The sequence below is a fragment of the Ahaetulla prasina genome, chromosome 13, assembly GCF_028640845.1.
Source record: "Ahaetulla prasina isolate Xishuangbanna chromosome 13, ASM2864084v1, whole genome shotgun sequence".
Classification (NCBI taxonomy): domain Eukaryota; kingdom Metazoa; phylum Chordata; class Lepidosauria; order Squamata; family Colubridae; genus Ahaetulla; species Ahaetulla prasina.
Window position 1 is genome coordinate 4623784 of NC_080551.1, and position 27248 is coordinate 4651031.

The 27248-nt window shown below is 46.0% G+C and overlaps 1 protein-coding gene across 1 annotated transcript; it reads left to right on the forward strand.

Annotated features, from left to right (window-relative positions):
* Window positions 1-384: 384 nt before the first annotated feature.
* INTS14 (integrator complex subunit 14) lies at window positions 385-27084 on the forward strand. Its single transcript, XM_058155940.1, has 11 exons — window positions 385-508; window positions 3553-3821; window positions 8273-8536; window positions 9918-10036; window positions 11908-12050; window positions 14994-15086; window positions 15185-15329; window positions 18578-18711; window positions 19294-19412; window positions 22565-22630; window positions 25853-27084. The coding sequence occupies exons 2-11, from the start codon at window positions 3600-3602 to the stop codon at window positions 26102-26104; spliced, it is 1557 nt and encodes a 518-aa protein (XP_058011923.1). The 5' UTR covers window positions 385-508; window positions 3553-3599; the 3' UTR covers window positions 26105-27084.
* Window positions 27085-27248: the final 164 nt, after the last annotated feature.

Sequence of the window (27248 nt, forward strand, 5' to 3'; positions counted from 1 at the left end):
ATTAAAAAAAAATGAACAATTCCTGCCCCAATCAACTTAGACTTAACAGCTTTCGAACCATGTTTATTCAGTGCCTAATGGAAAAAAAAAATGTCTTTTACCCCAAGGTGGGGTAAAAAATATCATCATCGTCATCATGCAAACAGGTAGGTTCACTAGCTGCGAAGTGCTCGTGGCTGCCCTCTAGCGGTCGTGCTGCGCTAATCGCGCCGCCCCGAATAGGGAAGTCCTGAAGCAGGTTCCTACTGAGTCTGCGCGCGCGGCTTGCGCATGCTCGGAAGAGGCGGCCCCTGGCGATCCCGGAACCAACTTTCGCGGTCGTGGCGGCGGCGGGGAATGTTTTGAATTGCACCCTGGCGGGGAGGGGGGGGGAAGGAGGGGGAGGTAGAGGAGCCCGACCGTGGGGAAGACTGACGCGGCGCACCTGGAGTGGGGGGGGGGTGCTTCCTGCCGCAGACCCCGCCGGAAACGAGCCGGCCGGTTTGAAGGAGGATCCGAAACAGCGAAGGTGAGCAGAGAAGTGTGAGCGGGGATGGGAGACCACCAGGAAAGCCCTGGGCGGAACCTCATCCTGGGAAGGACAGTTGCGCCCCAGAATCCGAAAAAGGGGATGTCGGGGGTGGGGAAAGAAGGAAGGAAGAAGAGGGAGGGAGGGAGGGAGGGAGGGAGGGAGGAAGGAAGGAAGGAGGGAAGGAAGGAAGGAAGGAAGATAATATGCTAGGGGAAGAGAAGGGAAAGGGAGGGAGGGGAAAGGAAGGAAGGAAGGAGAGAGAAGAGGGAGGAGGGAGGGAAGGAAGGAAGGAAGGAAGGAAGGAATATGCTAGCAAGGGAAGGGAAAGGAAGGAAGGAAAGAAGGAAGGAAGGAGAGAGAGAAGAGGGAGGAGGAAGGAAGGATAAGAAGGAAGGAAAGAAGATAATATGCTAGGAAGGAAAGGGAAAGGAAGGAAGGAAGGAAAGAAAGAAGGAAGGAAGGAGAGAGAGAGAGAAGAGGAAGGAAGGAAGGATTAGAGAGAAGGAAGGAAAAAATAATATGCTAGGAAGGGAAGGGAAAGGAAGGAAGGAGAGAGAGAAGAGGGAGGAGGGAAGGAAGGAAGGATTAGAGAGAAGGAAGGAAAGAAGATAATATGCTAGGGGAAGGGAAAGGGAGGGAGGGGAAAGGAAGGAAGGAAGGAGAGAGAGGAGGAAGGAGAGAGAGGAGGAGGGCAGAAAGGAAGGAAGGGAAGGAGGAGAGAAGAGAGAGAAGGAAGGAAGAAAGAAGAGAAGAGAGGGAGGGAAGGAAGGAAGGAAGAGAGAGAGATGAGGGAAGGAAGGAAGGAAGGAGTGAGAGAAGAGGGAGGAGGAGGAGGCAGAAAGGAAGGAAGGAAACCAAAAGAGGGAAGAAAGAAAGAAAGGGAGAAAGGGAGGAGCTTAGGAAAAGAAAGGGAAGAAAAGAGGCGATAAAAGAAGAAAAGGAATAAAAGGAAAAGTGAGGAAAGGAAAAGAAAAGGAGGGAGGAAAGATGGGAGGAAGAAAAAGAATGAATGAAAGAGAGGAAGGAAGGAGAGAAAGAAAAGGAAGAATGGGAAAAGGGAAAGGGGGGAATGAAAGAATGAAAGGGAGGAGGAAGGAAGGAAGGAGAGAGAAGAGGGAGGGAAGGAGGAGAGAGAAGAGGGAGAATGGAAGGAAGGTAGGAAGGAGAGAAGAGAGAGAAGGGAAGGAAGAAAGAAGAGAAGAGAGGGGAGGGAAGGAAGGAAGGAAGGAGAGAAGAGAGATGAGGGAAGGAAGGAAGGAAGGAGTGAGAGAAGAGGGAGGAGGGAGGGCAGAAAGGAAGGAAGGAAACCAAAAGAGGGAAGAAAGAAAGAAAGGGAGAAAGGGAGGAGCTTAGGAAAAGAAAGGGAAGAAAAAGAGGCGATAAAAGAAGAAAAGGAATAAAAGGAAAAGTGAGGAAAGGAAAAAGAAAAGGAGGGAGGAAAGATGGGAGGAAGAAAAAAGAATGAATGAAAGAGAGGAAAGGAAGGAGAGAAAGAAAAGGAAGAATGGGAAAAGGGAAAAGGGGGGGGAATGAAAGAATGAAAGGGAGGGAGGAAAAGAAAGAAGCCTTAAAGGGTTTTGCTACCATTGATTAACATGGATGTCTTACCCTTTCTGATTTTTTAAATCACCACTTTAATGGGTTTGCTTTTTTTTTTGGTAAGTCGTTTCTCCCCTCCAACTTCTTCATTTTTACTTTGGGGCTCTTGATGTTCTCCTAACTTGGTTGTATTGACTTCACTCACCCTGCCCTGAAGATGTTCCTTAGCCTGGGACTGAAATCTCTGCAGGAAAACAACCCAGTTTTAAAAAAATCCAAAAAACCCAATCATTCCACCTGCATATATTCTCTACTCTTGGACTTGATGCTTTTCTAGCTCCCTGTTCTGGTTTTTTCATTTTGCAGGTTATTACTTTGGCTAATATCAAATACACGTACTTCACATTTTGGGTTTTGCTGGCAGTAATAGTCTCAGTATACACAATGTCTTAAATGAAATTAAACTGGCTTATTTGTGATTCACTTCATTTTTGGAATGCAGCCATTGTCTCAGCATGTTGTATGAATAAGCCTTCAGATGAATGGGGAAAAGGGTTTATTACTTTTGGTATGTAAATTAGCAATTGCCTTTTGTTAAATAGAATAGAATGAGCTGGAAGGGACTTTGGAGGTCGTCTAGTCCAACCCCCTTCTCAAGCACAAGAACCTATACTATTTCTGTCTAGACTCTTCTTAAAAACCTCCAGTGATGAAGCGCCCACAACTTCTGAAGAGAAGCTGTTCCACTGGTTAATTGTCCTCACTGTTAGGAAGTTTCTCCTTAATTCCAGGTTGCTTCTCTCTTTGATTAGTTTCCATCCATTGCTTCTTGTCCTGCCTTCTGGTGCTTTGGAGCAGTGGTCACCAACCGGTGGTCTGTGAGAAAACATTGGTGGTCCACAGAAAAATTATTTGCATTTTTATATTGCACTAAATACTATTTATCTTTTTTTAAAAAACATATTAGTGGTCCGCGGGATTTAAAATTATGAATTTAGTGGTCCTTGAAGTCTGAAAGGTTGGTGACCCCTGCTTTGGAGAATAAATTGACCCCCTTTCACTTTGTGGCAGCCCCTCAAATACTGGAATACTGCTATCATGTCACCCATAATTCTTTTCTTCAGACTGGCCAAACCCAAATCCATATGCAGCCGTTCTTCATATGTTTCAGGCTCCAGGCCTTTGATCATCTTAGTTGCTCTTCTCTGGTGCATTTGTAGTTTTGCAAAGATTCATAGAATTGGAGTCTGCCTCCCGCTTGGAACTTGAATCCAAATTACAGCATCCCAGTAGGTGGCTCTCCAATATTTGCTTGAATACCTCCTGCAAAAGGGAGCCCACCACCACTCTGGAGATAAACCCAGCTTGTACATATCAAACAAAGTCACAGCAGCTTTCTTAAGATTGACTCAACTTGTTTTACCAATGTGTCAGTGAACACGCTCATGTAATTTGAAAGTGGGGGAGAGGCTGCTGAAAACCTTATTTTCTTTCTTCTGCAGAGATTTTTTTCCCCTTCTGCATTTGACAGCACATAGAAAGGGCCACCATGCCTACTGTTGTGGTCATGGATGTGTCCCTCTCCATGACCCGGCCGGTCTCGATTGAAGGCTCTGAAGAATATCAGCGGAAGCATTTAGCGGCCCACGGCCTGACGATGCTTTTCGAGCACATGGCCACCAACTACAAATTGGAGTTTACCGCCTTGATTGTGTTTTCATCTCTCTGGGAGCTGATGGTCCCCTTCACAAGAGACTACAACACTCTCCAGGTGCAGTATAAATCTGAGCTTGTAGTCAATTGTCACATGCTGCATTGTAAATTTAGGCAAGGCTTTTGTCTCTCTCTCTCTCTCTCTCTGCTGCTCCGGTGGATGGATAACTATGTAGATTTGCTCTCTAAATAATAAAGTATAGGAACTGCCTTCATCATGTAACGTCAGCCCATCCCAGGGGAGGGAGGCAGAGGAAGTATGTTGCAGACCCCATCAGCAAAAGAATTTGGTGGGTTCTAGTAAGGGAACCTTCTCTGCCCTTGCTCCCACCTTATTTATTTATTTATTTATTTATTTAATTAAACTTTTATACCGCCCTTCTCCCGAAGGACTCAGGGCGGTGTACAGCCTACATTAAAACAATATACACACTAAAATAACAATTAAAAAACTTATTCAATAAAAGGCCGAAATTAAAACCGTCCAATTGACCATATAAAATATCCAATAAAATTACAATTGAAAATTTAAAATTTAAAAATCAGGCCAGTCCCGCTTGGATAAATAAATAAGTTTTCAGTTCCCGGCGAAAGGTCCGAAGGTCAGGCAATTGGCGTAAACCGGGGGGAAGTTCGTTCCAGAGAGTAGGTGCTCCCACAGAGAAGGCCCTTCCCCTGGGGGCCGCCAGCCGACACTGCTTGGCGGACGGCACCCTGAGAAGTCCCTCTCTGTGAGAGCGCACGGGTCGGTGGGAGGTATGTGGTAACAGCAGGCGGTCCCGTAAGTACCTGGGCCCTAAGCCATGGAGCGCTTTGAAGGTGGTAACCAAAACCTTGAAGCGCACCCGGAAGACCACAGGTAGCCAGTGCAGACTGTGCAGGAGTGGTGTTACCCGGGAGCAATGTGCTGCTCCCTCAATTGCCCGCGCAGCTGCATTCTGGACTAGCTGGAGTCTCCGAGTGCACTTCAGGGGTAGCCCCATGTAGAGAGCATTGCAATAATCCAGACGAGAAGTGACGAGCGCGTGAGTGACCGTGCATAAGGCATCCCGGTCAAGAAAGGGGCGCAACTGGCGGACCAGGCGAACCTGGTAAAAAGCTCTCCTGGAGACGGCCGCCAAGTGATCGTCAAACGACAGCCGTCCATCCAGGAGAACGCCCAAGTTGCGCACCCTTTCCGTTGGGGCCAGTGACTCACCCCCAACAGTCAGCCGCGGTTGCTGCTGACTGTACCGGGGTGCCGGCATCTGTCTTGGATGTACAGCCACTCCGTCTTGGATGGATTGAGTCTGAGTCTGAGTCTGTTTCTCCCCATCCAGACCCGTACGGCCTCCAGGCAACGGGACAGCACTTCGACAGCTTCGCTGGGGTGGCCCGGGGTGGAAAAGTACAGCTGGGTATCATCAGCGTACAGGTGATAACTCACCCCAAAGCCACTGATGACCTCGCCCAACGGCTTCATGTAGATGTTGAACAGGGTAGGCGAGAGAATCGACCCCTGAGGCACCCCACAAGTAAGGCGCCTCGCGGCCGATCTCTGCCCCCCTGTCAACACCGTCTGCGACCGGTCGGAGAGGTAGGAGGAGAACCACCGATAAACGGTGCCTCCCACTCCCAACCCCTCCAACCAGCGCAGCAGGATACCATGGTCGATGGTATCAAAAGCCGATGAGAGATTCAACAGGACCAGGGCAGAGGAGCAACCCCTATCCCTGGCCCTCCAGAGGTCATCCTTGTGTCAAGGTCATCCCTTGTGGAACAATCTTCCCCCCAGAGGTGAGGTGGGCCCCAGTCTCCTGACTTTCCATAAATGTGTAAACTGTAAAGACATATTTCTGTGCCCTTGTTTGGGACATGCTGATGGGAATGCAGCTGTAGAGTTGATTGGTGCCCTGAAAGATTAGGGTACTAACAGCACCCTTTTAATCAATTCCTAACATCCCCTGCCTCTTTTAAATCTTACATATTGCTTTTTATGCTTTTAATATTTTGTTGTATGCCGCACAGAGCCTTTGTTCACTACAGGTGGTCCTTGATCCACAAACATTTGTTTAGTGACCGTTCAAACAGTGATGGGCTTAACGGTGAAATGTAAAATTTGTTACTACCAGTTCTGTGGGTGTGGCTTGGGAGGTTATGTGACCGGGTGGACGTGGCCAACTTTTTTTTTGCTACCGGTTCTCCGAACCACCCGCTGCCATCGCTACCAGATCAGGCAATCCGGCCCGAATCAGGAGCAGCAGCACCAGGTGGGCTGCTGCTGGTTCAGACCGGTTTGGGAAAACCGGTAGTTCTGACTATCCACTGGCCCCGCCCACCTGGCTCCGCCCTATCCTGTTCTATATTTCCTTCTTTCTGGCTCAGCTGATTTCCGCACTTCCGTTGCTCTACTTACAGGGGCTGCCTTAGAAGGTAAGCAGCTGAGCTTCAAATTGCTGTATTTTGGACGCCGCGCACAAGTGTGTTAGGGGCGCGCACACAGCGCGCCCTCACAGAACCGGTTGTTAAATCAGTTGCAGCCCATCACTGTATTTGAAGCTATAACAGCACTGAAAAAAGTGACTTACAATCTGTTTCTCTATTAACATTTTTGTTGAGTTATAAGGTATTATAAAATACAACGTAAATAGAAAAGCAGTCGGGGGGGGGGAAGAAAAATGAGGAAAGATAAGGGGAAAAAAAGAAAAAGAAGAGTTGACTTCCAACTGTCTCTGTTACAGTAAAATAAGGCATTAATATCAAATTACAACTTTTTGCGTTTTCATAATAATATGAAGAAGCCATTTCTATAAAGATCTATCAGTCTAATCGGTAAAACCCAAAGCCAGAGACTGATAGACCTTGAAAAGTGACTGACAATCTGTGACCGTCTAATAATCACCTTTTCCTGACCTGACAAGAAAGTCAGTGGGGAAGGCAGATTCACTCAACACCCATGTTGCTTAACAACTGTAGTGATTCACTTAACGGGTGGCCAGAAGGGCTTATATAATCAGGCAAAACTCACGTAACCACTGTTTCACTAAGCGACAGTCATTTTGAGCTCAATTGTGGACGTAAGTTGAAGGCTACCTGTCAACAGGGCCTCTGGTGGCTCAACAGACTAATGCAGTCTGTTATTAACAGCAGCTGCTTGCAGTTACTGCAGGTTCTAGTCCCACCAGGCCCAAGGTTGACTCAGCCTTCCATCCTTTATAAGGTAGGTAAAATGAGGACCCAGATTGTTGGGGGCAGTAAGTTGACTTTGTATATAAATATACAAATGGATGAAGACTATTGCTTGACACAGTGTAAGCCGCCCTGAGTCTTGGGAGAAGGGCGGGATATAATGTTGAAGTGCTGTCCCGATGCTTGGAAACCGTACGGGTCTGGATGGGGAGGAACAGGCTCAAGCTTAATCCCTCCAAGACGGAGTGGCTGTGGATGCCGGCACCCCAATTCAGTCAGTTGGAGGCGAGTTATTGGCCCCAAAGGATAGGGTGCGCAACTTGGGTGTTCTCCTGGATGAACGACTGTTGTTTGAAGATCATTTGACGGCCATCTCCAGGAAGGCCTTCCACCAGGTTCACCTGGTTCGTCAGTTGTGCCCCTTCCTTGATCGGGATGCCTTGTGCACAGTCACTCATGCGCTTGTTACCTCCCGCTTGGATTATTGTAATGCTCTCTACATGGGGCTCCCCTTGAGGTGCACCCAGAGGCTTCAGTTAGTCCAGAATGCAGCTGCGCAGGTGATAGAGGGAGCTTCGCGTAGCTCCCGTGTAACACCACTCCTGCGCAGACTGCACTGGCTTCCTGTGGTCTTTCGGGTGCACTTTAAGGTTTTGGTTACTACCTTTAAAGCGCTCCATGGCTTAGGGCCTGGGTATTTACAGGACCGCCTGCTGTTACCTTATGCCTCCCACCGACCTGTATGCTCACACAGAGAGGGACTTCTCAGGGTGCTGTCCGCCAAGCAATGTCGGCTGGCGGCCCCCAGGGGAAGGGCCTTCTCTGTGGGGGCTCCTACCCTCTGGAACGAACTTCCCCCGGGTTTACGCCAAATACCTGACCTTCGGACCTTCCGCCGCGAATTGAAAACACATTTATTTATTCGCTTCGGGATGGCTTAAATTTTATTGGTTTTAAATTTTTATTATTAATTTTTAATGGGTTTTAGTTTTATATGTTCCAAAGTTTTTAGGCCAATTATGTAATAAGTTTTTTAATTCGTATTTTAATTGTTTATTGCACTGTTTGTTTTACCTTGGCTGTACACCGCCCTGAGTCCTTCGGGAGAAGGGCGGTATAAAAATCGAATAAATAATAAATAATAATAATAATAAAATGCAAAAAAAAAAACCCAAAAAAACACAACCCACGATAGATAAGTGAATAAACCGTCGTGTGTTCTGACCTAGAGCTGATAATTGTTTTTCTTTTTTTAAAAAAATCAGCCTAAATTAACCACGTGAGTTTGGAAATCAAGCTTTGTTTTAGCCCAGCCCAATAAGTGTCCGCTTTGTTTCCCAGGAAGCCTTGAGTAATATAGACGATTACGACAAAACGTGCTTGGAGTCAGCCCTGCTGGGAGTCTGCAGCATCGTGCAGCAGGAGTGGGGCGCTGCCATTCCTTGCCAGGTTGTCCTGGTCACCGATGGCAGCTTGGGCATTGGGAGGGGCTCCCTCCGCCACTCTCTGTCCACGCTCAGCCAGCGGAGTGAAAGCAACCGGTTCCCGCTGCCTTTTCCGTTTCCATCCAAGCTTTACATCATGTGCATGGCTAACCTCGAAGAGGTGAGTCCCCTCGGAGGGCCAGGAGGGGTTAGAATTAGATCAGTCCCGGATTTGCGTTGGCCTTAATGGTGCTTTGGAGGGGAACCAGTTTTATTTGTGTATAAATATTTCTTATTGTTTTATATCACAGATTCTATTTCTATATTGAACAGTGTGTTTTCTTGGTGTCCAAAGTGTTAAAATATAAACATCATCATAGTCATTATAATCGTGTACATATACTGTAAACATATGCGACAATACCAGTCGTTATTGAAAAGTATACTATCTTCCATTATGCTATCAATTATATAACCATCAAAATGTTTACTCATCAGTATTTCTTTCTCATGTAGTCCATATTTCACATAAATTCACTCATTTAACCTCTGTATCTGCCAGCTAACCATTCGTAGAATAGTTCCCATATTACAAAATATTCCAAATCTTCTTTTCCTTTGATTTTTAGAGTTAACCTATCCATTTCTGCACATTCCAGAATTTTTTTGATTATATTATCATCTGGAGCAGGGATCTCCAAACTTGGTCCCTTTAAGACTTGTGGACTTCAACTCCCTGGGAGTTGAAGTCCACAAGTCTTAAAGGGACCAAGGTTGGAGACCCCTGATCTGGAGGAGTTTCTAGATTTTTCCAGTATTGTGCATATACAATCCCGGCTGCTGTTAAAATATATAAAATTAAATATGTGTTTTATTGAAAGGCAGAGTTTTTTTGTGAATTGCGCCTCACTCTTATCAGGAACATGGAGTGATGAGACCGATAGAGAATTTAAATTGGGGTGAGGCTGACATCTGCTGGGGGCTATTCAGGAAGGTGGGCACTGCTTTCTGTCTCCAAGAGCATATTTCTCCCTTTAGGGAAATATAATATTCCGCCTTTTTAATGTTTCCTAAAATATTTCATTCTTCCAGGAGAGGGGTGGGTTCTAACTTTCTACACAAGCAATTTATCCATTAAGTGTAATAAGCCTGAATTTGATCTACATGAGTTCAGCAATCTCTTGCTCGATTTTAATACTTTTTAAAACACGAATTTAAACACTGTTTGAAGTTTCTTTTTCCCCAAAATGGCTAGTTTATGCTCTGTAATCTCCCGGGAGGTTGAAAAGTTATTTCTCTGCTATTATTTTGCCCTTGTTCTCTCCTCAAACTTGATTATTTTGGGCAAAGTTTGGCCTGTTCATTGTGCCAGTGAAATCATCAGAGGCTAATGCAGCCTCTACATGCAAGGACACTTGAATGCACACAAAGCGGAGTGGACAAATAAATGTTTTTGTTGTTGATTATTGGAAGTTTCCTCCTGAGATTAAAAAAAACCAAACCTAGTGTTTTGATATGCTTTTTCCATTGTGTGTAAAACTGTGTTTCCTTTCCATTTGAAGCTCCAAAGCTCCGATTCTCTAGACTGCCTTGAACGGCTCATTGACTTAAATAACGGAGAAGGGCAGATTTTTACCATCGATGGACCCCTTTGCTTGAAAAATGTACAGTCCATGTTCGGGTAAGCGATCTTGGTTAAGAATCTTGGGGTGAAACTGCCTTCAGTTATAGTCTGGATTTCATCAAGTTCTTTCAATCTGGTGCCCTCTAGATATCAAGATTTCTCAACCTTCACCACTTTAAGACATGGGGACTTCAACTCCCAGAATTCCAACATGGGGAATTCTGGGAATTGAAGTCCACACATCTTCAAGTTGCCAAAGTTAACAAATATGGTTCTAGATGCATGCAGCGTCAACTTCTTTAACCCTAGATATATCTGAAAGATGTCAGTTTGGTAGAAGCTGGTCTATGTGACTCAGCTGAAGGACCAGTTTAGCTACCTACTTATAAGTAGGTTTACAAATCTCGAACTTTTAAGTTGGATGTTCCATCTAATTCTCTCAAGGGGTTTATCAAACCGTGAAAATAAAGCAAATTAGGGTGTTTTGCTCATGTAAGCCATTGAGCCAAGAAAGCATTGAATTACTAGCAGATAGCAACTAAATGCTACGGCCTATTCTATATATAATACTAAACTATGATAGGATCTCTTGACTTTTCACATAAAATTATGTGCTAACATTTTTTAAAAAAACTTGTAGTGTTTGTGTAGCCAGATTACCGTATTTTTTCGGCGTATAAAATGCACCTTAGTTTTTGGGGAGGAAAATAAGAAAAAAAGCTGATTGGCAGGTGGATTGGCCTCCCAGAGGTGAATTTTAGGAACACGTTCCTTGGTTGTGAGCTCTGTGCCTTGCTTTTTTTTTTTTTTTTTGCTTTTTTTTCTGTCTCTGAAACTTCTGTACTCTGTTTCAGAAAAAGCATTTTTTTCTGCCTCTGAAAGCCTCCGAAACAGCTTCAGAAAAAAAGCTCCCTTTGGGGCTTTTTTCCTGAAGCTCTGTTTGGGGGCTTCTTTTCTGAAGCTTCGTTTCTGAAGCTTCTTTCAGCCTCTGTGTAAGGCTGTCTCTGATTATATTTAGGAAAGAATACACCTTGACTTCATTTGAAAATAAAGAAAAGTACTTTTACTAAATACATCTGGACTACAGCCGTTTAAAGTTGAATCTGAGACAAAATATGGCTAACATCCCATATCCCCTCGTTAGTCCCTCCTTCCCACAAAAGGTCAGACAGGGCTGGTCCAATGCCAGCTCCTTCTCGCCCTCCCGTGGTAATCTTCTTCCGCAGGTCTCCGGCAGTTTATCATCTCAGGAATGCAGGGTTCGTTGGAAATTATGCTGATTTCAAACCTTACTGCCCCTCCTCCTTCTTTTATGTCAGACGACACTCTTAAAGGGCCCGCTTCTGTTAACCTGAATCGGATAGTATACATTTTAGGTCCATGGCTATTTTACATCAACATACTGACATTGTAATCTAACTACTGAAACAAATTGCACACATGGAACACAAATAGAGTGAAGCTTGGAGTGGAGGCTGACACTCTGAAACCTCCGTTTGAGAAGCTGGGGTGGGGCTACATTCAGAGTATAAGACGCACCCAGATTTTCACCCTCTTTTTAGGGGGGAAAAAGGTGTGTCTTACACTCCGAAAAATATGGTACATACATTTCTCTGCAAGGCTTCTTCTCAAAGCGGAACTGAGGAATTTTGGGAATTATGCATTTCTGAATAAGGCAAGGGAGGGAACATGCTTAGAAAAATTTAGGGCCCATTTCACATTCAAGATCTAGGATGCCCACTGTTCATTTTAATGCATGAGGTGGAAATCGCATGGCTTGAGCCCTTGGCAGAGAAAGATCCAGTAAAAACTCCTCGATCACTGATCTGTATTTCCCCCCCCCCCACCCCGAAGGAGAACTTGCACAAGCTCCTCATATAGTGATTTGTGTCTCTGGATTTTTTACTAATGATCGTCTCTTGCCCTAGAAAGCTCATAGATGTGGCGTACACACCCTTCCACGCTGTGTTGAAATGTGGCCACTTGTCCTCAGACGTGCAAGCTTTTCCCAGGCCGGAGCCATTCGTTATAGATGAAGAAATTGACCCGATCCCTAAAACCATTAACACAGGTAAACATTTTCTTCTCTGCAGTGAATTTAGCCCTTGCTGTTGTGTCCCACCCCCACTCCGAAGAACGAGTCAAGGAAGTCCGTAACAAACTTGACAACGAAGCCTCTGCAGCTTGCCAAGTTCCTTCGAGGTTTATCAGGGCAGGCAGGAGTCCAAGTTGTGACTTCAGCGATAGGGTCTGGTATCAGCAAACTAGATAAGACTTTGCTTGACTCAAGGTTGGAATGCCAAAAGCAGGTCCTTTATATAGGCTGTGGGGTGTGGCTCCATAACTCAGCATTTATCTAGGCCTACTGCTCCCTCCCTTCTGCTGGCGTCGCCTCTCAGATCTCCAGAAGCGAGGGTCTACCCACGCTGAATTGTCTTCAGCTGGATCTGCTGTCAGCGTCTGGGAAAGGGAGGGGTCAGAGGGAGTAGGCCCAAGCAATTCCAGCACCTGGCTGGCGTCCTGCTCTGAAGGCTGAGCCAAAGGAACACACGCTGTATGAGTGAGATTTATTGGGCTACTCCTTTCACTCCTGAAATCCTCTCCGGGCATGGGGCCAGGGCCGGAGGCTGGAGGCATGACAGGCCGTTCATCTTCATTATCAGACTCGGAGTCTGATAAAAGGCCCGGTTGGAGACGGGAGGGGCCTGGCTGAGGAGAGGAGGGAGGACAAGTCACAACACTTGCTCTCTTCTGATCTACCTTTCTTCCTGTGCCTTAAAAGTCCATAACATCTAAGCATCACGCCCAATAAAACACCGTAAGTGTGTAAAATGGGACCTGTTACATACAAGCGAAAATCCATTAAATTCATGTTTCTTTTTTTCTTTTTCTTTTTCATTTTTTTGGAAAAAGTTTTTTATTTTTTATAAGCATAATAATAATAAAAAATCATTGTGAACAGTCAAGTACATCCTTAAACATATTTCAAATTTCGCCCCCCTCCCCCTTGTGGTCTATACAATATATTTTCTTCTCCTTTTTAAAATTAATTGTTGTTTGCACGTATCTAATAAAAAATTCTATTCCATCCCATTCTAAAAAATATTTAAATGAAATCTAGTCCTCATATTTAATTCCCCAAAACATCATTAATAATTCTTCTGTTAACTTCTTGAATTTCACCAATCTAAACATATTTCTGTGTTACTTTAATCAGAGGTCAGACCATCTAAAAACCCTTTCTTACAGCTGCCCAGCGATCACATAGACAATTTCCATCTTACTTAGGAGTAGTCCTGAACTCACACAGACTATTCCCTCTTGTCATCTTCCCCTGCCTCTAAATAACTTATATTTAAAAAGTTTTCATATAATCAGGGATATATCCCTGCTGTTGTCAGAGTTCCAAGTAACACCCCCCAACGAAAGAAAACTCCAAGGGTTGAGTTTCTTCAAAGCTCCATTTTATTAGGATGTCATATTGGCACATCTGGGAAAACCCGAATCTGAAAGTTTCCAGGTTTTCCCCACCCAAAGGAAAGTCCAAGTCCCTACCCAATACCCACATGTCCCATCTCACAGTCCAATCAATGCACCGTCCCAACTGGAGATGCCTCCCAGTCACGCCACTCCAGGTGCAGGACAAGATCTCCTTGACTCTCTGAGAAAGACATGTTATTATGACTATATATCAACACACACACCCCGCTCAATGGTGAAATCCAATTTTTTTTTTACTACCAGTTCTGAGGGTGTGGCTTGGTGGGCATGACAGGAGAAGGATACTGCAAAGTCTCCATCCCCACCCCACTCCAGGGGAAGGATACTCCAAAATCCCCATTCCGTCTCCACTGCTGGGGAAAGGATATTACAAAATCTCCATTCCCACCCAGCCAGGGGTGGTATTTGCCGGTTCTCCAAACTACTCAAAATTTCCGCTACCGGTTCTCCAGAACCTGCTGGATTTCACCCCTGCCCCTGTTCCACACAATCCTCCTCCTCCCAGTTTCCCACAGAAGTAGTAAATGTGGCAGGCCTGAAGATCCAACGGAAAATATGGCTTCCAGGCCTAACAGCTGTTTTCTTGACCAAATACCAAAGGCTTGGATCTTGCTTTCCCTCAGGATGTTCATTGGAATACCCAGTGTTACCTCAGAACCAGTTGGTTTTTCATCCAACATTTAGATCAACAGGGAAACAAGATTCACTTAACAACCGTGTTGCTAGTTTAACAGCTGCAGTGATTTCACTTAACAACTGAGCCAAGAAAGGCCGTAAAAGGGAGCAAAATTCTCTTAACAAATGTCTCACTGAACAACAGAAATTTTGGGCTCAGTTGTGGTCGTAAGTCAAGGAGCACCTATAGTACAATTACCTTTTGGAAAAGCACCCTTGACGCAAACACGACCTGGATGATTGAGAACCTCATAGACATTTTACCTGTGTGAAATGAAAACGAAGTCTTAACAGATTAACAGTTGGAAGAGACCTTGTAGGTCAGGGGTCTCCAACCGTGGTCGCTTTAAGACTTGTGGACTTCAACTCACACTCAGGAACTCTGGGAGTTGTAGTCCACAAGTCTTAAAGTGACCAAGGTTGGAGACCACTGTTGTAGGTCGTCTAGTCCAACCCCCACACCCAACCTACACCATTTCTGACAGAGGGCAGTCCAGTCTCTTCTTCAAAGCTTCCAGTGATGAAGCTCCCACAACTTCCGAAGGCAACTTCTGTTCCATTGGCTGATAGTTCTCACTGTCAGAAAATTTCTCCTTATTTCCAGGTGGAATCTCTCCTTGGTCAGTTTCCATCCATTATTCCTTGTCTGGCCTTCAGGTGCCTTGGAAAAGAGGTTGCTCCCTTCCTCTGTGTGGCAGCCCCTCAAATATTGGAAGACTGCTATCCTGTCTCCCCTGGTCCTTCTCTTCACAAGACCAGACATGCCCATGTCGTTGGGTGGGTTACTTGGAATCCTGACACCCAGTTCTCAGACCTGAAAGTACCTTTTCTTTTGTAGATTTGGAAATTGTTGGCTTTATTGACATAGCAGATATCGCCAGCCCGCCGGTCCTGTCCAGACACCTGGTGTTGCCTATCGCACTTAACAAAGGTGAGCGATTCCACCTTCCCACGCTGGCAGTTCCCCGGTTGGCAAGGCTCCGCAGGCCGGGCCAGGTTCTGATGGCTTTCTGTTCTCTTCCTGCCCAGAAGGAGACGAGATGGGTCCAGGGATCACCGAGGATGTTGAAGATGAGAATTCAGCCAATCAAATCGCAGGAAAGATCCCCAACTTCTGCGTGCTCCTTCACGGGAGTCTGAAAGTGGAAGGAATGGTGGCTGTTGTTCAGTTGGGGTACGCAAGTTGGCTTGCGGGTGGGTGGTGACAACATGGATGTAGCCACCAGGAAAATACCGTATTTTTCAGAGTATAAGACGCTCTGGAGTATAAGACGCACATTAGTTTTTGGGGAGGAAAATAGCGTGGATAGCTCAGGCTGTAAGGAGCCTGTTATTAGTAGCCTGCAATTACTGCAGGTTCAAGCCCGGCCCAAGGTTGACTCAGCCTTCCATCCTTTATAAGGTAGGTAAAATGAGGACCCAGATTGTTGGGGGGGCAATAAGTTGACTTTGTAAATATACAAATAGAATGAGACTATTGCCTTATACACTGTAAGCCGCCCTGAGTCTTCGGAATAGGGCGGGATATAAATGTAAAAAAAAAACACACACACACACACAAAAAAACCAACAACTCTGCCTCTGTCTACCAGCATGCATCAGTATTCATCTGGCTACCATCCTTGCAGCAAACAGCCTGGTTAGCTTCACCATGTCATTGCAGCCTGATTCAGCCGATCCCCGCCGCCTGGAATTGGCTGAAAACTCAACGCATGGAGGCCAAAAAGGCAACGTATGGAGGTTGGCAATTGGTGGTGATGTGCTGTGGCGATCCCCGCAGCCTGGAACGCGTCTAAAATGGAGCGTGCAGAGGCCAAAAAATGCGATGCATGGAAGCCAAAAACGCGATGCGCGGAGGCCAAAAAATGCGATGCGCGGAGGCCAAGAACAGCCGAAGGGTAGGGCCCAGCAGGTCGGTGGGGCTTCGGCAACATTCAGTGTATAAGATGCATAGACATTTCCATCCACTTTTAGTGGGAGAAAAAGTGCTTCTTATATTCCGAAAAGTAACTGTAGACGTTGTTGCTCAGAAGAAAACAGAGAGGTGTGTATGTACTGTGTTTCCCCAGTGTGCATGGGTGGAGGTGCAAATTTGATTTAGGCAAATACTTGTATCCTGGAATTGAACATTTTAGGAAGATTTTGATTTTGAGAGGTGAGAAGAGCATCAGGCCAATGTCTCTCAACCGTGTCAGGTTTAAGAAGGGTGGACTTCATCTCCCAGAATTCCCCAGCCAGCATGGCAGCATGGCTGGGGAATTCTGGGAATTGAAGTCCACCCCTCTTAAACCTGACAAGGTTGAGAAAAACTGCAACAGGCCATTCTCAGATTTTCTTCCTGCTAACAAAGGGAACTCTTCTTAGTTGAAAGAGAACACTGTCAGGGTTCCATGTAACACCCCCAACGAAAGAAGACTCCGAGCCTTGTATTTCCTCAAAATTCCATTTTATTAGAGTTGTCATATTGGCACATCGGGGACACGGTGGCTCAGGGGCTAGGACGTTGAGCTTGTCGATCGAAAGGTCAGCAGCTCAGCGGTTCGAATCCCTAGTGCTGCTGTGTAACGGGGTGAGCTCCCGTTACTTGTCCCAGCTTCTGCCAACCTAGCAGTTTCGAAAGCAGGTAAAAATGCAAGTAGAAAAAATAGAGACCACCTTGGTGGGAAGGTAACAGCGTTCCATGCGCCTTTGGCGTTCAGTCATGCCAGCCACATGACCACGGAGACATCTTCAGACACCGCTGGCTCTTCGGCTTTGAAACGGAGATGAGCACCGCCCCCTAGAGTCGGCAATGACTAACATGTATGTGCGAGGGGAACCTTTACCTTTACCTTTATTGGCACATCTGGGAAAACCCGAATCTGAAAGCTTCCAGGTTGTCCCCACCCAAAAGGAAGTCCAAGTCCCTTTCCTTGCACCCACATGTCCATCACATGGTCCAATCAGGCACCACCCAATCCCCTCATGGCAGCTGCAGGGCACCTTGGCCTTGACTCTGAGAAAAGAATGTTATTTTGACTACATATCACCTATACTCTCTACAATCCCCCCTCCCAATTTCCCACAGTAGAAAATGTGGCAGGCCTGAAGGCCCAACTGTAAAAGATGGCTTCCAGGTTTGACAAATGCCTCATTTTGTGACGGTTTGAAGTTACAACGGCACTGAAAAAAATGTGACATATTGTTTTTCACACTTATACAACCGTTGCAGCACCCCCACCCCCACCCCTTGTTACACAATCAAAATTCAGATGCTTGGCAACCGACTCATATTTATGACGGTTGCAGTGCCCCCCCCCCCGCCAGTTCATGCGATCCTCTTCGGCGACCTTCTGACCAACAAAATCAATGGGGAAGCCAGATTCACTTAACGACTGGGTTACTAACTTAACAACTGCAGTGGTTTATTTAACAACGGTGACAAGAAAGGTCGTGAAATGGGGGAAAGGTCCCTTAAGGGCTTAGCAGCAAGAAATTTTGGACTCGGTTGTGGTCGTATGTCAAAGATCATCTGTACGTACATGTTTTTCTTTTCTTTTCTAGGCAACAATATCTCTTTTCATTTTGAATCTGGCTCTTCCTTTCAGACCCGAATGGTACGGAATGCTCTATTCTCAAGCCGACAGCAAGAAAAAGTCCAACCTAATGATGTCTCTCTTTGAGCCAGGACCGGAGCCACTTCCTTGGCTGGGCAAGATGGCCCAGCTGGGTCCCATCTCAGGTACTGGCCGTGCCGGTTGAAACAGTGCCATTCTTTTTTTATTATTATTATTATTTACATTTATATCCCGCCCTTCTCCGAAGACTCAGGGCGGCTTACAGTGTATAAGGCAATAGTCTCATTCTATTTGTATATTTTTACAAAGTCAACTTATTGCCCCCCCCCCAACAATCTGGGTCCTCATTTTACCTACCTTATAAAGGATGGAAGGCTGAGTCAACCTTGGGCCTGGTGGGACTCGAGCCTGCAGTAATTGCAAGCAGCTGTGTTTAATAACAGGCTGTCTTACAGCCTGAGCCATACCGCGGCCATTCCTTCCCTCCCTGTTTGTAACTTTCATTCTTGACGTGCCTTAGAACAGGGGTCTCCAACATTGGCAACTTGAAGACTTGTGGACTTCAACTCCCAGAATTCCCCGGCCTTCAAAAGTCTGTAAAGCAAAGGGAAGCTGTAATCATCCTCATAAGCATCATCGCGGTGTCCACTTCACGACTGCTTTGCTTAACAACTGCAGTGGTTTATTTAACAACGGTGACAAGAAAGGTCGTGAAATGGGGCAAAGCCCCCTTAAGAACTTAGCAGCAAGATATTTTGGACTCGGTTGTGGTCGTATGTCAAAGATCATCTGTACGTACATGTTTTTCTTTTCTTTTCTAGGCAACAATATCTCTTTTCATTTTGAATCTGGCTCTTCCTTTCAGACACGAATGGTACGGAATGCTCTATTCTCAAGCCGACAGCAAGAAAAAGTCCAACCTAATGATGTCTCTCTTTGAGCCAGGACCGGAGCCACTTCCTTGGCTGGGCAAGATGGCCCAGCTGGGTCCCATCTCAGGTACTGGCCGTGCTGGTTGAAACAGTGCCATTCTTTTTTATTTTTATTATTATTATTTACATTTATATCCCGCCCTTCTCCGAAGACTCAGGGCGGCTTACATTGTGTAAGGCAATAGTCTCATTCTATTTGTATATTTATATCCAAAGTCAACTTTTATTGCCCCCCCCCCAACAATCTGGGTCCTCATTTTACCTACCTTATAAAGGATGGAAGGCTGAGTCAACCTTGGGCCTGGTGGGACTTGAACCTGCAGTAATTGCAAGCAGCTGTGTTTAATAACAGGCTGTCTTACAGCCTGAGCCACACCGCGGCCATTCCTTCCCTCCCTGTTTGTAACTTTCATTCTTGATGTGCCTTAGAACAGGGGTCTCCAACCTTGGCAACTTGAAGACTTGTGGACTTCAATTCCCAGAATTCCCCAGCCTTCAAAAATCTGTAAAGCAAAGGGAAGCTGTAGTCATCCTTATAAGCATCATCGCGGTGTCCACTTCACGAGTGCTTTGCTTAACAACCGAACTGCCAATCCTAATTGTGGTCTCTAAATGAGGACTGTCTGTACGCATTATTATTTTTTTCCAGATGCGAAGGAGAACCCTTACGGGGAAGATGACAACAAGAGCCCCTTCCCTTTGCAGCCCAAGAACAAGCGAAGCTACGCTCAGAACGTCACGGTGTGGATTAAACCGAACGGCCTGCAGGTAAAGCCGGCAAGACCCAACTTGGCTCCCTGGGGGCAAAGGAAGCTCCTTTACTAAAAAGCTTACCGTATTTGTTGGACTATAAGATGCACCTACCTTTTTTGGTGAGGAAAGCAAGAGGTTTAGGTTTAGGTTTATTAGATTTCTATACCGCCCTTCTCCCGAAGGACTCAGGGCGGTTCACAGCCAGCATAAAAACAGAATTCACAATAGTCATAAATAAATTAAAAACAATATAAAATCTAATTAAATTTTGGCTAACAATTAAGAATCTTTAAAATCAAATAATAAAACCCCAATTAAAAAACAACACATTACACATTAGGCCAGCCCTGTGCGATGAAGCAATAGGGTCTTGAGCTCGCATCGGAAGGTCCGGAGGTCGGGGAGTGATCATAACCCCGGAGGAAGCTCTTTCCAGAAAAAAGAAATCTGCCTCTGCCTCCCAGCAATTTTGCCTCCTTGCAGCAAATAGCCTGCTTTACTCCCATTTTCGTTTTCAGCATAGGTTGTTTAGCACAAGAAAAAAAAAATCTGCTCCAAGCAATTTACCTCCTTGCAGCAAGCAGCAGAGGCCCGCACAGCAATAGGCCATGGCAATCCCTGCAGCCTGAAACAGCCGAGAGTCAGGAGGCCGATCCAACGGACAATCAACTTGTGCTAATCAGGCTGTGCTGAAGCTGAAATGGACTGTTTCTTTCTGCTGCTTGCTGTAAGGAGGTAAATTGCTGGGAGGCAGAGGCCAAAGGGTGGGAGCCAGTGGGTGGGAGGGGCTACATTCAGTGTATAAGAAGCACCCAAATTTTCACCCCCTTTTAGGGGTGAAAAAGTGCATCTTAGACTCCAAAAAATACAGTAATGAGAACGGCAACCTTTCCCAAGAGATGGTCCTTTCCTTCGGGTGTATGAAAAGAATTGCGCAGTTTAAGGGTGCTGTTTTGGCCTTTTGGCCACCAGCCCCTCCAACAATCGAATCGGAGGAGGAGGCGTGGGAATCAGGGCAACCTGGGAGCTCCTAGGGGGAAGAGGGAATGGAGTTGGCAGCGAGACAGAGGCAGAGCCTGGGCCGTCCGTCAGCCCTCAGATGGAGAGTCCACAGCCTCCAGGTCTGGAGGCAGCTGATGAGGAAGAGGAGAAATAGCTGGGTCCAGTGCCTGACGTGCAGATGCACAGAAGGCAGAGGAGAGGAGAGCAGTGGAAATCTATAGGCTGATCCTTGGGATGGAAGAGCCACCGCTGCTAGCGAGGTCCCACCCTAGCTCTGGGGATAAAAGGAAGGAGATGAATAGACATGGCAGACAACTATTCATCTCCTGGTTGGACAAACTTGTTAGCTTGTGGTGAGAGAGAAACTTTTTTGCTGGGCTTCCGGCACTCCTAATTAAAGGAATCTTTGACTTCACTTCAGAGGGTTTTTCATGTTTGGGGAGCTGGGTCAGAACAGGCGCTCTCTTCCTGGGGGCACCCAGCAGGACCAGCCTATGACGGTCTACAACTGTTATGTCCTACTCGCCTCCATCCGAATGATGGCTTAATTAGCCGGCTCTTATCAGCTCTGGCAGCAAAAGAGCCAGCGTCTGCCAAGAGCCCTCATTGGCTGCCGAGAAGCTGGTGAGTCACAACCTTCAGCTCTAGTCAATCCGTGGATTTGCCTGATACAAAGAAACATACCAGCTCTTGCTGCCTTTTATATCCTGTGGGGTGTGGCTCCATGACTCAGCACTTCCTAGGTCTGCCCCTCCCCTGCTTCTGTTGTTCCCTTCTCTCCTACCTACGAAACCTGGGATTGAGCCAAGCCTGATTGCTGTCCGCTGGGTCTGCAGGCGTGGCCTGGGGGGGGTGTGAAGAGTCAGGAGAAGGAGGCCTCCTTATCTCTTTTGCTTGACCTGCTTCTGGCTCCTGGAGCTGATCCAGGGAGGCTGGTGCTCCCGAAGTAAGTCCTGATGGCCCTTCCCCCTCACTGTCCAAATCACTTTCTGGCAGCAGGCCCGGCTCCGAGTCACTTTCGGGCATGGGGCCAGGTTCGGGGGCGGGAGCCACAACAACAACAGGGGTCCCCAACCCGCGGGCCATGGCCCACCACCAGGCTGTGAGCTGTTCAAAACTGGACCGCCCAAAGCAGCTGATGAGCACGTGTATGCATGAATCCCCGCCTTGCTCAAGCAGTGGGCGAGCGTGTGCATGCGCACACCATCTGCACGAGCAGCTGGGCGTGTGTGCCTGTCGCTTGCACAAATGGAGCTGCACGCACATGGACTCCATTGTGGTCATAAATTCAGAACCACCTGTAGTTTGCTTCAAATAACTTGCCTTTTATTAAAGTAAAACCCATTTGGTATATGTGCCTGCTTCCTCTTTAGTCCTCCGTTGCACAAATTCATCCACCACAAATTTCCAAATAACTCACGTTCCCTTGCAGCCCATGATAATCCCCAGCATGTTGCTTGCAGGGTTTTGATTCCCATTTGTCCAAGATCATCGGTCTGTTTGCTTTCCATGGGTGTGCAGGATGAAGCTTTGCACAAAGACAGGCCCTGTTGGTGCTTCTGAACAATAGAGCTTGGATGTTGAAAGCAGAGGTCATTAAATGATTAACTGATTAGGGGACTGGAGACTAAAACATATGAAGAACGATTGCAGGAACTGGGCATGGCTAGTCTAGTGAAGAGAAGGTCCAGGGAAGACATGATAACAGTCTTCCAATATTTGAGGGGCTGCCACAGAGAGGAAGGGGGTCAAGCTATTTTCCAAGGCACCTGAAGGCCAGACAAGGAATAATGGATGGAAACTGACCGAGAGAGATTCAACCTAGAAATAAGGAGAAATTTCCAGACAGTGAGAACAATCAACTCATGGAATAGAAGTTGCCTTCGGAAGTTGTGGGAGCTTCATCACTGGAGGCTTTTCAAGATGAGACTGGACTGTCATTTGTCAGAAATGGTTAGGTTGTCCTGCTTGAGCGGGGGTTGGACTAGATGACCTATAAGGTCCCTTCCAACTCTGTTAATCTATCTGTCTAAACCAGAATTCATCTCATGCTTTTCCAATGGGACAAAGCAAGGGAGAATGATCTCTTCAACTTCAGTTGGTAGCTCTGCTTTGGCCAGGAGTAGGCTAAATATTACTTTTGTGTCTTCTCCATTTTCCCACAGACGGACGTACAGAAGATACTCAGGAATGCAAGAAAACTCCCCGAGAAAACACTGACCTTCTATAAGGTGAGCATTGGAAACGGAAGACCAATGTTCAGCTATTATTCAAACAGTCTCACATTTTCAAACAGGGTGCATGGAAACGGACAAACACAGGGTGAAATGCTGGGGTGGCTTTGAAAGAGACCATGATGAAGCACAATAGCCTTAGGCAGTGTCCAGCATAGACTCTGAGCCAGCCCTTTGTTGTTCTTGTTAGTTGTGAAGTCCTATCCAACCCATCGTGATTCCATGGACAACGTTCCTCCAGGCCTTCCTGTCGTCTACCATCCTCTGGAGTCCAATTAAGCTCCTGCTGACTGCTTCAGTGACTCCATCCAGCCACCTCGTTCTCTGTCGTCCCTTTCTTCTTTTGCCCTCAATCTTTCCCAGCATTAGGCTCTTCTCCAGTGAGTCCTTCCTTCTCATTAGGTGGCTAAAGTATTTGAGTTTAATCTTCAGGATCTGGCCTTCTAAAGAGCAGTCAGGGTTGATCTCATGCCTACTGCTTCAGTGACTCCATCCAGCCACCTTGTTCTCTGCCGTCCTCTTCTTCTTTTGCCCTCAATCTTTCCCAGCATTAGGCTCTTTTCCAATGAGTCCTTCCTTCTCATTAGGTGGCCAAAGTATTTGAGTTTCCTCTTCAGGATCTGGCCTTCTAAAGAGCAGTCAGGGTTGATCTCCTCTAGGACTGACCGGTTGGATCGCTTTGCAGTCCAAGGGACTCGCAGAAGTCTTCTCCAGCACCAGAGTTCAAAGGCCTCAATTCTTTGGCATTCAACCTTCCTTTATTGTTGTTGTTAGTCACGAAGTCGTGTCCGACCCATCACATTCCTCCAGGACAACATTCCTCCAGGCCTTCCTGTCCTCTACCATCCTGTGGAGTCCATTTAAGCTCACGCCGACTGCTTCAGTGACTCCAGCCAGCCAGCTTGTTCTCTGTTGTCCCCTTCTTCTTTTGCCCTCAATCTTTCCCAGCATTAGGCTCTTCTCCAGTGAGTCCTTCCTTCTCATTAGGTGGCCAAAGTATTTCAGCCAGCCCTTTAGAGTAGTCCAAACAAGAAGCCCAGACTGCCCTTCCTTGTAAAGTTACAGTAACAGGATCTCGAAAGATTGAAAGCCCATCTCCCCTCAGAATGGAACACGTCTAATTCGCCTGGGGACAATTTTAACAATTCAAGTATTTAAAACCATTTTAAGCAGACCCTGCACCTGTCGGAATATGCTAGGAAGAAGAATTATTTAAAATAATTTTAAAAATATTTTAATTTTTGTCATTCACGTTTTGTTTTGTTCCTCCTTTTGCATGCTTTCTTTAATTATTCTTTTTTAAAAAAATTTTAAATCTTTATTAACATTTAAAATCCTAAAATACAAGTAAAAATACATCTAACAAAAAATACATCCGTAATATTTATACCGTTCAACATCATTCTGACGGTATATAATTCTTAACTTTGTTCATCTATTCCCACATATTCCTACTTAATTGACATGTTTAAACACATTTTATATCTTAATTGTATTCTATACAGTCCTTATTTTTAATTTCTATCCATTGATACCAATTTCCCCAAGTTAAGTAGTATTCTGAGTCTTCCTTATTATTTAATTCTAAAGTAAGTTTGTCCATTTCTGCACATTTGAAAAAAATTTCCGGATTATTGCACAGTCTGTTGGTATAGTGGACATTTTCCAGGCTTGTGCGAGTACGATTCTTGCTGCTGTGGTAATATGAGTAATCAAATATTTAATCCTTTTAGGATAATTTCCTTTAATAATCCCCAGAAGAAACAGTTTAGGTTTCAATTCTCTATTACAGTGTGTGATTTCTTTTAGTCATTTTTGTATTTTAATCCAGAATTTTTTAACTTCTGGGCAATTCTTTAATGATTCTATTCCATCATTTCTTGATATTAGTGTAACTCTTGTCTCGCGGTGAGTTGGTCATGGTGAATTGGCTGCGGCGAGTTGTCCTAGATAGCTCTTGTTCCTTTTGGTGTCTAGAACACTAGAGAGAACCCCTCCTGAGATGCTTCCCAAGCCCCTTTTTCCTTCTGGGGGCTGTTGTGACCCAGGCCCAAGTAGGGAGTAGGAAACTCAGTCAGTGAAAAAACAAAGAAACTTTATTCGAACAGCTGAGAATTACTTCATTCCCAGTGTAGTTTAACTAAATTAAAGCAAATTCCTCCCAACACAAATTCCTCAGTCCTATCACCAAACTTGGTCCAATTAGGCAAACTGCCAAAGGCCTTTCTTGGCAAACGTTCAGAAGACACTGATACAAATTCAAGAAGACGAAGCTATCAACGTTGTTTTCCGGGAAAGAGTCCAAACACCGTCGCTGGTCTTTTAAGCCTTATGGGAGGGGCCAATCATCTCTTGGCCCTACTCCTGAGTCGTCCTCTTTGCTTGAGCTGCTCTTGCCTTCTGGCAGCTCTTCTCATGCGTGCATTAGGAACAGGCTCCTCCTGTTCCTCTGCCTCACTACTGTCAGCCTCCGGAGGCTCTGGAGTCCGTACATTACTCCCTGATGGCCCTGGACCCACTTCTGCCTCCGACGCAGAGCCCTCATCCGGGCCTTCCCCAGCCTCCAGAACTGGCCCACACTCTTCCTTAGCCTCATCGTTGTCCAACTCCGTTGCCAGCTCCGCAGGCTGCTGGCGGACCATAACAGGGGCTGAGATATTTTTTTGCCTGAAGGTTGTCTAAACTGCAGCTTTTCCTCCCGTCTCCCGGGATCATCCCCACTTAACATTTAACTCTGCCTCTCCAGGGTACCCCAGACTGTCAGGCAGCTTGTAATATTTCAGCTTCCCATATCAAAAGGGGCTGAGTCCAGATACTGTATTTTCCTCTCTGACGCTTCTTTCTCTCCCTCTCTGCAACCTAGCCAGGAATCATTAACTTAGTTGTTTGATGTCAGGGCAAATTTTTTTTAAATTTTATTTATTTATTTATTATGAAGTTTATTTGCCCACCCATCTCATTTCAAAGCAACCTTGGGCAGCTGACAGCATTAAAAGTCATCAGATGTAAACATGCCCACTAAAACCAACAATCCAAGCGGAATAAAATCTGTTTGATTCAGATTTTCCACCTTCCTTTTTTTTTTTTCTTCCAGAGTCTAATCATTTATGGGAAGGGTGTGAGGGGATGATGGGTCCTCGGAATTTTTCCTTCTGAGCCGGAGCTATAATGCTGGAGTGCCAATGGCTTATTTTCCTGCCCTTTTTGGCTTTATTCCAGGAACTAAACCGGCTGCGAAAGGCCGCCTTAGCCTTTGGGTTTTTGGACCTGCTAAAAGGGGTGGCGGATATCCTGGAGAGAGAATGCACCCTCCTGCCTGACACGGCGCACCCCGACGCGGCCTTCCAGCTCACCCACGCAGCCCAGCAGCTCAAAATGGCCAGCTCCGGATCTTCCGAGTACGCTACTTACGACCATAACATCACACCGTTGCAAACGGATTTTTCTGGCAGTGGGACAGAGCGGATGTGAGCCCCTCCTGGGCAGAGACTCTGTGGAGATTCCACCTTCTATAACAGGAGTGTCAAACCAGGGGTGAAATGTAAAATTTGTTATTACCGTTTCTGTGGGCGTGGCTTGGTGGTGGGGTAATGTGACTGGGTGGGCGTGGCCAACTTTTTTTTTTTACTTTTAAAAGCATTTTTTTCTACAACCTCTCCGGCTGAAGAGGTTGTTTAAAAAATGCTTTTAAAAGGCTCCTCTGGCGATCCCAGCTGAGTTGCCTGATGGTCAGAGGCTTTTCTTTTTTTAAAAAAAGCATTATTTTTTTTTTGCCTTTAAAAGAAAAAAAAGCCTCCGACGATCAGGCAACTCAGCCGGGATCGCCAGAGGAACCTTTTAAAAGCATTAAGGGATTGTAGAAAAAAATGCTTTTAAAGGGTTCTGCCGATCCCAGCTGAGATACGCGATCATCGGAGGCTTTTTCTTTTTTTTACTTTTAAAAGCATTTTTTCGGCCGAAGAAAAAATGTTTTTAAAACTAAAAAAAAACAAAACCCAACCCTCTGATGATCATGCGGCTTAGCTGGGCATGGGGGAGGGGGAGGGCAGGGATTTTTGTTATCAGTTCTCCGAACCACCTGCCGCCATTGCTACCGGATCGGGCAATTTGGTCCAAACCGGGAGCATTTCCCCCGTGTCAAACTCAATTTCATTGAGGGCTGCATCAGGGCTATGGTTGATCTCGGGTGGGGGGGGGAGGTGTCGGGGTGTGTAGCTAACTGGGTGGGTGTGGCCAGCTTGACGCCACTCCCCAAACTGCTGGCATGTTTCCACTTTGCATTTGGTGGACCGGACTGAAGTGACGCAGGCCAGCCCCTTAACATTTTCCAGGCCGGCCCCCGTGGGCCAGATCCGACCACATCGCCTTGTGTTTGACACCCCTGTTCTATAAAATGTCGAGACCACTTTTTTCACCCAGATGGGACTTTTATTAAACTTACTCTGTTTGTATTTCACTTTTCCTTCCATCATGGTGGTGGGGGGTCATGTGACTGGGTGGGCGTGGCTATGTGGCTGGGGGATCAAAAGACAGAACCTCCCTAACAATGTCCTGCTAGAGCAGGGTTGGACTAGATGACCTCCAGGTACCTTCCAGCCCTGGATTATCCTCTGAA

Coding starts and splice junctions, on each gene's coding strand:
- INTS14 (XM_058155940.1), top strand. CDS start 3,600: ATGCCTACTGTTGTGGTCATGGATGTGTCCCTCTCCATGACCCGGCCG. Junction 3,822..8,272: donor GAGACTACAACACTCTCCAG/GTGCAGTATAAA, acceptor TTTGTTTCCCAG/GAAGCCTTGAGTAATATAGA. Junction 15,087..15,184: donor GCCTATCGCACTTAACAAAG/GTGAGCGATTCC, acceptor CTTCCTGCCCAG/AAGGAGACGAGATGGGTCCA.